This window comes from Triticum urartu, chromosome 3 (genome assembly GCF_003073215.2).
Source record: "Triticum urartu cultivar G1812 chromosome 3, Tu2.1, whole genome shotgun sequence".
Taxonomy (NCBI): Eukaryota; Viridiplantae; Streptophyta; class Magnoliopsida; order Poales; family Poaceae; genus Triticum; species Triticum urartu.
This window is the reverse complement of record NC_053024.1, coordinates 730,160,150-730,171,042: the sequence shown is the minus strand read 5'-3', so window position 1 is coordinate 730,171,042 and position 10,893 is coordinate 730,160,150. Positions and strand designations below refer to the sequence as shown.

Below are 10,893 nucleotides of genomic sequence, written 5' to 3'. Positions count from 1 at the left end.
TTGTAGAGTGGTTTTAGAACCTCCCGTGCGTTTTTTTATTTTTGTTTTCTATGTTTCTTATTCTGTTTTCTTCATTTTTATTTTCTGTTATCTACCTTTCCTTTTTTCTTTTGTCCAAATACATGTCAACATTTTGAATACAAGTTATACGTTGTTTGTATACACGTGAAACATTTTTTGATACAGTTGATTTTTTGTCAAATACGTGTTTGATACTTCTTCCAACACATACTAAGCAATTTCAAACACACATTTAATTTTTCTTGAACCATAACAAACATTCTTTTCACAATTTTTATAAATTTCAGGAGCATATTTTTGAAATGAGTGAACATTTTCCAAATGTGATGACAAAAAGTTATGAATAGTACAAAACATTTTCCTTTCAATATGTCATTTTTTTACATTTTATAATAAGGCCATGTTCGGGACGAAGGATTTATCACAGGAATCGTACAACTTTCCTTTCCTATGGATATTTTCCTTTGGAGGCGTTCGGGACAAAGGAAAGAGCACTACACTTCCCTTAGGAAAGGCAACTTTCCAGCGATTTTCACGGGAAACAGAACATCTACCCAGACCTAATGGAAACGCACAGGAAACAGAGTCGCCGCCCCTCCTTTCTATCTCGTACTGCTGTCTCCTATCTCTAGCACTCCCGCCGCTCCCCCCAAATCCCCCATGGAGAAGGACGAACCCTAGATTATTTTGGCGCGGAATCAACATGGAGCACCAACGGAGCACTGTAGGCTGGCGAATCCACCCTCCTCCGCCTCCACATCTCCCCCCTCCATCCACACAAGGGCTTGACGACCATAAATTTGGGGGAAGTCAAGAAATCTCCCTAGGAGGTAACCATCCAACCCTTTTTGATTTCTTCTCCTAAAAATTATGAGTACTTATTGATTTCTTCTCCTAGAAATTATTTCTACTTCAGATCTATAGGCTTAAAACGAAAATAGGTCACACAGATTGAGAATGTTTAGATGCGTAAATGAATAGACATTTTTTGTGCTGAAGTTGTTACACAGGGAAAGATCTACTTCTACTTGTTCGTCTATGATATATACTAGGAGGAAGTGCTGCTAACTTGCTAGATGACTTCCTGCATAGCTAAACTTCCTGGTAGCATATGCTACTACAGGATATCCATTTTCTGATTTAGTTTTTTTTTCTATATGTGCTTATCTTGAAAAAATACAGTTAAGAACCTATCCTGAAGCTTAGTAGTTCTGTGGTGTTGCTCTGAATAAAAAAGGCTTGGCTGTGTGCTTGTAGTAAAGAGATAAAACAGAGTCATGGTATTTTTAGGATTTAAGGAATAGACCTAATATATTACCTGCCTTCAATACCACAAACAAGATTACACTTGATTGTTATTATATTCAGAGAAGTAACTATACTCACGATATCTACTTTCTGGAGCCCTAATATGCACTTTTCATGTTGGTAGGTATGTCTAAGAATTCTAGTAGAGCCAAGTGGAATCATCAGATCTATGAAGGCATATCTCATTGAACTGTTAAGAGATCATGATGTTCCCAAATACCGCACACAAAATGCATGGAGTAAAGAGGCCTGGACAAATATTGTTGCTAAATTCAATCAAAGATTTGATGTATCCTTCATGGTAGTTCAAGTGAAGCAAAATGAGCAGGATCTAAAGAGAGATTTCAAAACTGTAAAAGACTTAATATCTGAAAGTGGTTTTGGCTGGGATCGTGACAGAAAGATGGTGGTGGCGCCCGATAATGTTTGGGCTGCACTAGAGGCACGTAAAAACAAGGATGCACTCTTCTGGCGAGGAAAGTCATTTCCATATTATGAAGATCTTTTTGCTCTATATGATGGTGAGCTTTAAATCGTTGGCTTAATTGGCCCAAATTTTGTTTTGCTGATTCTTATAAATGTTCCTTTTCTTTTACTTAATTCATCTAGGACGCTATGCTCAGGGAAGGAGTTGCCATGGCATGGATTATTATGCGAACAAAGCAACTCAGCTCTCACAGTTACCAACATCACATTCACCACAACAGCAAGGGCTAGAGGCGCATCTGCACACACCTACACCAACCATACATGCTCCTGGTGATTCATCCATGCAATTTGACATTGAAGAGGATAGTGAAAACACAAACTGGTTTTCTAGCAATAATACATTCAGTCAAGTGGAGGCAAACCCGACTCAAGGAAATGACTTGACATTACATGCTCCATCCCAAGTTGAAACAGTACCAATTTCCTCACAGCGCGTTGGACAGACTTTGCATGAAATTCCACAAGTTGTACATCGCAATCCTCGACCAGCTAGCTCAGCTCCTGAGGTTACTAGCACCAAGAGAGCGAGAAAGCAAAAGACGACCAGTATTGACGATTTTCATGAGAGATACCTGAAACTGAGAAGGGAAGAAATAGATAGGTATGCATCCATTGAGGAGAGGAAATTAAGGGACCCGTTCAGCATCAAGAAATGCATCAAAGCACTTGAAAGGTTGGAGGGTCTTTCGATGGCAGATATGCTAAAAGCAGCGGACATCTTTACTGCCAACAAGGAGAACAGGGAGGTATTTCTATCATTTTCAAGTAACGAATTACGGTTGGGTTGGTTGACTGAAAAAATTCGGAATACCTAATCAGATGGAACTAATATTTCGTACTAGGTGAGTGCTACCTTTAAAACAATGATATATTTTGTTCATGTGCATTTATAGGCACATGATTATGATCCTTGGCGTAGTTAACTTGTAATAGGATGTGATATATTTTGTTCATGTGCATTTCTGGACACATGGTTATGATCCTTGTCATAGTTAACTTGTAGTAGGCTGTGCATGTGCATTACTGGGCACATGATTATGGAAGTGTCAAACTTATTCGACTATTAATGCAATGTTAAATGGCTCTTAAAGCAATGTCTTTCTGCAGTGTTTGACAAAAATAATCATATTAAGTGGAGTACAGTACAACCAAATAATTACATAACATATGAGAAAATTACACAATACATATGCTTATCTTCTGGCAATGTAATCTGCCCACATTTGCATTGCCATTGCATCTCGCATCTCATTTCCAGCTTGTCTCAAGTTGTTAAATATCATCACATCTTTTTTGTATTTGGCATCTTCATCTGGTACATCATGCATATTGCTTTCATTAATATCCATTGTAGCTCTGTCAGGCAATGTCATATCTCCATTGTGTAGTCTTATGAAATTGTGCAAAACACAACAAGCTACAACTGTATCAACTTGTGTGTCAATATCAAACATTGTAGCTGCCTTTAGTATGGGATACCTTGCTTTCAGTATGCCAATAATTCTTTCAACATGATTTCGTAGTTGAGCATGTCGAAGGTTAAATAACTCCTTGTAGCATTGTGGCCTTTGCTGAACTCTTCCTTGTTCTTGTAAATGATATCTAGTTCCTCAGTATGGAGCAATGAATTGGGGTGTATTTGCATAACCCGCATCTACAAGATAAAATTTTCCAGGCGGTACATTGAATCCATGTTCTAGTGCATCTTGCAAAACCCTTGCATCTGATGCAGATCCCTCCCATCCAGCATGTACATGCACAAACTTCATGTCAAAGTCACATGCAACCATTACATTTTGTGAAAGACCTTGTTTTCTATTTCTGTATGGATCTTGTTGCCCAGGCGGAATAGTCATGGGAAAGTGAGTACCATCAATAGCTCCAATACAGTTCTGCGGATTTAATTAAATAGTTAGATATATAAATATAAGCTAGATTTAATCAATACCAATTCACCATGATAGGACTTGAAAAACAATTACCTTAAAGTATGAAAACTTCTGTTGTCTTAATATGGGATGCTGGTGTACAGAAGGTTGTATGTAGTTGCATGTGAGTCGTGTAATCGCGTTGAGCACGGCGTGGAAATAAGTACTAATTGAATCAGCGCCATGCTGGAATCTGTCTTGCAATGTTCTGTTGGTTGCATTCTTTGATACTGCATATAAAAATATGGCTACTTGCTCTTGCACAGAGATGTACTTTGCATCCTGGAGAAGGTGATTCTCACGCAGTTTTTGTGCTAAAGCTTGAAAGATTGATCTCTCCATATGGAACCTCCATTCACATAGAACCTCATGGCCAGTAAGAGCTTCATGCACATAAGTAGCTCCATTCAGGATGGATGTATGTATTGCTCTCCTCTGAGATGATTGGGATGAGCTACCTTGTAATGTAGGGAGTATGAAATGTACAAAATCATCTTCGTTTCTTGACCGTCGGCTGTACTTTGGATCCATTCAGCTTTAGGAATGAATGGATTTTGAGGTTATATAGCAAGAGAAAGAATGGACTATGTGTTCCTAGAGAAGTTCTTACAGGGGAGGAGGAGAAGAAATGACAAGCAAGTTGCTAGCAGTGCATTGTATGTGCTTATATAGCAAGAGAAAGAAGAAGCAACGGCTAGAGAAATCAACGGCAAGAATGCAGTGACAAGTCACATAACGGCTAGTTCTATTTCCTAGAGAAGTGTGCAGATTCCAAAACTTGTTTCCTTTGTTCAGAACACCCCATAGGTTCCCATTCCTTTTTTTGGAAGCGTGTAGGTTTCCACTTGGCACTCCATCCCATACCTATGCATTTTTCAAATTCTTTGTTTTGTGAACCCACGTCCCGAACAGGGCCTAAGCTATGCCACCCTGACCATGGTCTTGCCACGGTTGAAGGCATACATGTGGTGTGGGCCCTACCACAAGTGCCACGAGATAGACTCTGACCATGAAGACCTGCCACGGCCTCCAGAGCTCTCTACAGCCTACCGATCAATCTGCAAGGCGGCATCTATTTTCCATCCTAATATGAAATGCATGAAGTTAATATAGGGGAAATGAAAAACGCCTTCAAACTCACCATAATAGTCCGTCTCAGCAAAAAACTGTGCAAATAAAAGATAATTTTTAGTTTTCATTCGTCAACATGAGAATCACAAAACAATATATCTAATCTAGCACAAAATTAAATAAAAGTTGTAAAATGTAGTACTCCCTCCGTCCGGAAATACTTGTCGGACAAATAAATGTAGCTAGATGTATTTTAGTTGTAGATACATCTATTTTTATCCATTTCTCCGACAAGCATTTTGGGACGGAGGGAGTACATTGATAGCGCAGGTCAAGGAACACAAGCAGCTAATTTTGCTTCCCATTGAGTTTCCTTTTATTGCTCATAAATGGGAGCAAAAAAATCAGGAAAATGAAAGTGTGCTAAAGATTAAAAGCACCCAGTCAACTTAGAACCGCTCAGCTATGTAAATCATCACTTCAACTCTTCACATTAACTAGTGTTGTGGCACTACTAGTTGGCAACACCACATCCACGAGTGGTTAATGATAAAATCACAAGTTATTATTCAACAAAAAAGTTTCTCTTATAATGATTTGGTTGGGGTGCGCCAGGCCTAGGCAATAGTGCAACGCCTAGGCGACACATGAGCGCCCTGATAGCAAGCTATTGTATTGGACCCTACCCCATAAAAAATAAATTTAATACCGTTGTGGGCACATAGCCCACATATCAGATATTAAACTGATAAGAACAGATACTACACTTAATCTTAGCCAAAAGGCCGAGAAAGGTATACTTTGAAAAGAGATTCGCCACATTGTTTTATAACTCTCTCCACGGGCTCCACGCTGTGCTTAGGCGAGGTAGTACTAATAATCCTGTTGTGATTACCTCGGTAAACCTCTCCCTTACCAGCGTTTTGGGCTGGAAAGCTACACGAGACTATGGCAGTCCAGGATCATGTGACGTGTAGTAGTACTTCCCCACGAGGAGCCCATTTAATTTTACTGGCACCTCAAAAAAAATTACTGGCCATTCCATTTCCGTAAAAAAAAAGACGTTGCAGGTTGGTTCCCAGTTACACCCAGCATGTAGGCTGTAGCAGAAATCCATCGAAAACAAAAATTAGGGCATAAAATGTGCCAATAATTTAAAATTGAGTAAATATTGTCACGAGCTATTACTATAAGTATATCTCATTCGCTGCAAAATTACTTGCCATTTTCTCCCTTAAATTGTGACATGTACACCACACAACAAAGCAATAGCTAGCCGCTGATCTCATCCCTAAGTACATGTCATTGATAGAATCATGAGAGACTCAAAGGGCAACAGATCAATATGTGAAACTGACTTAGGTTTGTCCCCGCAAGAAAAAAAAACTGACATAGGTCTGGACCAAATGAGATTGATTTGTTACACCGTCATGATTGTAATCCCCAAGGTTAAGCAATAAAAAGCTCATCTACTCGCGAAAGAAAAGTGTGAAACTGATGCAGGAGCTGTCCTGAAGCCATATCGTTCATATGATCCGCAATGAGCAGTAGTGCAGATCTTACATTCTCACAAGCAAAAGGACATTTCCTATCAGGGATTCTCTCTTGAGCTCTCTGACATGCACAAGCTCGTGGTACTATTTATTACCTTTTGTAACTCTGAATCGTTTCACAACGGTAATGCCGATGCTGACAACACGCATCATGTTTCCTTACCAATTGCCAACTACCACTACTTTAAAACAGTAATATTTTTCCTTCTTTGTGACCAAGTATCGGTAGACTATAATACATGAATCCTAGAGGTCAAGGAAATGAGCAGCTAATATCTTTCCTGTTGAATTTCCTTTTATTTCTACCTACTAGAAGTGCTCATGAATGGGAATAATTTGTTTTTTTTTCAAAATAGTGAAGTGTGCTAAACAAGTGATCAAATCGATCCAGTCCTCCAATCACAAGTCAATTAGAATTGCTCTGCTTTGTTAACCATCATCACTCCATCCCTTTCACATTCACTTGTGCTCTCCTCATGCTCCAGGCCCTGAGCTGTGGCACCCTGACCGTGGCACTGCCGTTGTTGAAGGCATACATGTGGGCCACGCCGTCGACAACCGCCACGGGGTACACTCTGGCCATGATGCAGACCCTGCCGCTACCGCCGAAGCTCTCCACCGCCGACCGATCAATCTGCACGGCACATCATCCATTTTCAGTTCTGACACAAAGCGCGTGAAGTGAGCAACATGAGAAATGAAAAGGCCTTCCAAGCTCACCAGAGTTCTCAGAGATATCTTCTTTTCTTTTTCAAGGTCATATTCAAAGAAGCCTCCATAGGCTGGTGTGTACAGTCCTGGTCTCAATGAAGAACTGTGCAAAAAAAGAAAATAATTGCTTTTAGTTTTCAGACATTTGTAGAGATAAATAAAACATTAAGGCAAGAACCATAAACATTAACCTTCTTAGATCAGAGCACATGAGTATCATGTACTTCTGCTCTGACTTGTACACCCGGAAGTGCACAGCAGTGTGCTCCTCCATGTTGTCAGAGGCCAGGACAACAAGTCCAAATGGCCCTATGCCACCATTGACTGATGCACCCGCTTCCCGGCAATGCTTCTCGACGTCCAAAAGCCAGGAGGGATCGAAAGGATCGGCTTTATCGATGGACGTCAGCTCAAAGTCTATCTCCACATCAGCCTGTTTCAAGAGAATGACGTGCCGGATCAGCTACAGTTGCTCTGAAAAATACAGAACACCTAAGCTGAAGAATATATGCTAGTGTTTTTGTTGCCAAATATGTAACTATCAGTTTATTGGCGTGGGACTTTTTGAGGGATTTTTTCTCTGGATGACAAAGGCAAGCCTGTTTGTGTACAGGAAACTACCTGGAAACTGTCAGTTCCCTTAATCTCAAACAGACCACCCTTCTTCAGCTCTAGTCCTTGATGGTTGATTTCATTTCCTCGAAGGGACTCGACCTCTTCAACTGGCCATTGCAGCAACTGCTTGCCATGGCTGTCTAACCAAATTGTCCTGGGAATTGCCTAAAAGTAATAGCAAAAATGTTAAAGTTGCTACACTGATTTGGTAAATCAATATTTCAATACGAAGCAGTTATAGCGAATGAGAGGCAGATTTTCTTACATGGATTCCTGCCCAACCTTTTGCAACATCGTCCGAAGAACTGTCTGTCTCGTTAGTCCAACCCCATATGATCCTCCTGCTCTTCTTCGAGTCGAAAAATGACTTTGAGGCATAGAAATTACCATAATCGATCCTCAACCATAGCCGGCGGTCATCTAGGACAGTATCTGGAATAAAGGTGTCACTTTTCAGATCATAAACCCCAATCATGTACTTGTCACAGGAATCCAGGCTCATCTTGAGGACATGCTTGGCACCATTTGGGATCGCTGCAGACAGGTCCAGTCCACCGCTATTGCCTGGCAATACCGCGAAGAAATCCGGGCACTCCCACATAGAGGAGGAATTGGATGAATACAGTGGGTGGTCAACTCTAGTCCAGTTCAGAAAGTCTTTGCTCTTGTACAAAAGTGCAGCACTGTCGCCGTTGAGCTCAGCACCAACTGCTATCCTCCACAGTCCATCAGGTCCAACCCAACCGGTTGTCGGATCCCTGAACTGGCCCGAGTTCAAGCCTGGACCGACCGGCTGGATCACCGGGTTATTGCCGGCTTTGGTCCATTCCCTCAGGTACGGGTCAGACATGTTTTTCGGAACCACAATGTTTTGGACCTGACGCTTTTCCGGGTCGGCACCGGTGTATATGATGACCAGTCGGTTACCGGGGAGGATTGTGGCTGAGCCGGTCCAGCAACCGTTTATGTCGCTCGGGGTGTCCCGCGCTATTGCGGTTTCAAGTGGAATCCAGTTGATGAGGTCTGTAGAAACTGAGTGGCCCCAAACTATGTTACCCCAGACGGAGCCATTGGGGTTGTACTGGTAGAACTCATGGTATATGCCATTGTAGTACATTGGCCCTGAAATGTTTAAGAAGGCAGTGTAAGATGTAGGGTGCTGCAATTCAAAAGTGCTTTGTGCCTGAAATATTCATACCGTTTGGATCTTTTGTGTTTTCGTAGATTTCCAAGGATCGCCAATCCATCGGATACATGAAAAAGGTGAGAGAATGTCAACGATTTGCAGTAACATATGCACACAGCTAATAGGATTTGATAATTGGCAATAGTAACAGGAGAAAACATATTCTGGATTCCAAAACAGGCCAGTACTTCATTACTTGCAGCAACAGATCTGTCTAATATTTCCCAGACACCTGATGTTAAGTGGATGCTTTCTGACAAAAAGCAGCACTAACGGTGGAGCAAATTTGGACATCTTCAGAGAATACTATGGATGTGGGCAAGCATTCTTGGGAAAGCAAATCACTATACAGTGAACACGTCCGTTTTGGGCAAGAATCTAGAAAACATGGCTATCATCATACTATAGTGGTGTCACTGAAAATCCAACTGCAGGTACAGAGAGCACCTAATGTGTGCAACATTCAGAAACAGAGTGGCACAAGTAATGAGTTGGCCACCTACCGTCCCCCTCACCATGTAATAACTACTTTCTGACAGCAAAAACAGTATGCAATATTAACAACACTGCCTCAAAAAATTTACTACAACATGTATATTTATATTTAGCAAGTAAATTATTCAATAATACTAGCACAAACAGAATTAACTCGGCTTCTACAGCTGAACAGAACAACCAGCCAATCAGATCACTAGCTTTTCCAGCAACACCCAAGAACAAGCAAAGCAAACCAAATCACACCTTCTGATTGGCCACAGCCAAAAAGTCAACAGATGGCCCAGGAAGCAAGCAATCAGAGAGAGGGAGGCGTATGAACATACCGTTGATCCAGTTCTTGGGGGGCTGGAAGTGGTAGGCGGTCCGGTACCTCTGGCTGACGATGGACGAGACCTTCTGGGACTGCGGGTAGAGGAAGACTCGCTCCCCATTGCTGCCGCAGATGAGGTCGGACACACAGCAGAAGCAGAGGACGACGAGGAGGAAGAAGGCCCAGGATTGGGCCATGGGAGAGGGGGACAGGAGGAGGAACCGAGGAAGGGGACTAGTAGTTCTTCAGATGGGGATGTGAAATGAGGCGAGAAGACTTTGTTAACCCGTTGTTTACGACCCCTGGGCGAGCAGAGGCACGCAAGTCATGACTGGTCCAGGCAGGATTTAAAATGCCAGCCAGCATTGCATTGTTTCTGCTGGAAGAAATGGGTCTCTTTCAGAGATTTCAGAGGGGGTTTCAAAGGTCTCTTTCAGAGACGAGACGATTTTTCTGATGGAGGAAATGGGGTTCGGATGGGTGTGCAGTTTTCTATTGCCACTTGCACTTGGTGCTCCTTTTTCAGTCTGAACCTTGCTCTTTAGGAGTATCATGGAAGCAGAGAGCCACTGTCAGTTCCATGTGATGAAGGGGTTAAAATAAAGCATGTGTTCCTAGGCTACAAGACATGCTACAAAGTACTACTGCAGAAGAGGATGGTACCACAAAATAACATTTGATCCAGCTTCTTTTCTGCCTAGAGATAACGATTTTTCTTTCTCCCTCGGCATATAATTGGGCTCTCTTGAAAATCCTCACTTGTCACTGAGAGTAGAGTTAATTGCACAGAAGTACCACAATTCGGACATCACATGCAGATTGGTACCATGATTGCTAATTTTTGCATGTCAGTACCAACATTGGTCTAAGTTTTTGCAAATTAGGCTAAAACGCGTATTTATACGTATTGACGCCCGATCCGACAGCTCGGGCCCACCCGTCAGGTGCCACGCTGGCCAATCGGCGTGTGCCCGCGCGCTGACTAGGACGAGCCGGTGCGCTGCTGCTCTCCAACCTGGTCCGGTCGCACCAGCTCCAGCCCGGCCGCACCATTCCCCTCCCCTCCTCCTCCTCGCTCGTTTCCTCCGTCGCCGCCGCCCGCGTCCCGACTGCCGGCCGCCGCACCGCCCCGCCGACGCCATGGTTTTGGAGGACGAAAGCAGCGACGACCATTCTAGCCTCCCGTACATGCAGTCTTCCTCC

At 42.4% G+C, this 10,893-nt stretch overlaps 1 protein-coding gene and 1 non-coding gene across 2 annotated transcripts; both read right to left on the bottom strand.

The window, feature by feature from the left end:
* Window positions 1–5,418: 5,418 nt before the first annotated feature.
* Window positions 5,419–5,615, bottom strand: LOC125549788. Its single transcript, XR_007301507.1, has one exon. It is a non-coding gene; the product is annotated as a U2 spliceosomal RNA (small nuclear RNA).
* Window positions 5,616–6,507: 892 nt separating this feature from the next.
* Window positions 6,508–10,036, bottom strand: LOC125546275 (beta-fructofuranosidase, insoluble isoenzyme 4-like). Its single transcript, XM_048710488.1, has 7 exons — window positions 9,704–10,036; window positions 8,895–8,903; window positions 7,962–8,818; window positions 7,703–7,861; window positions 7,273–7,514; window positions 7,091–7,184; window positions 6,508–7,004 (listed from the first exon to the last, which is right to left on the bottom strand). The coding sequence occupies exons 1-7, from the start codon at window positions 9,885–9,887 to the stop codon at window positions 6,810–6,812; spliced, it is 1,740 nt and encodes a 579-aa protein (XP_048566445.1). The 5' UTR covers window positions 9,888–10,036; the 3' UTR covers window positions 6,508–6,809.
* Window positions 10,037–10,893: the final 857 nt, after the last annotated feature.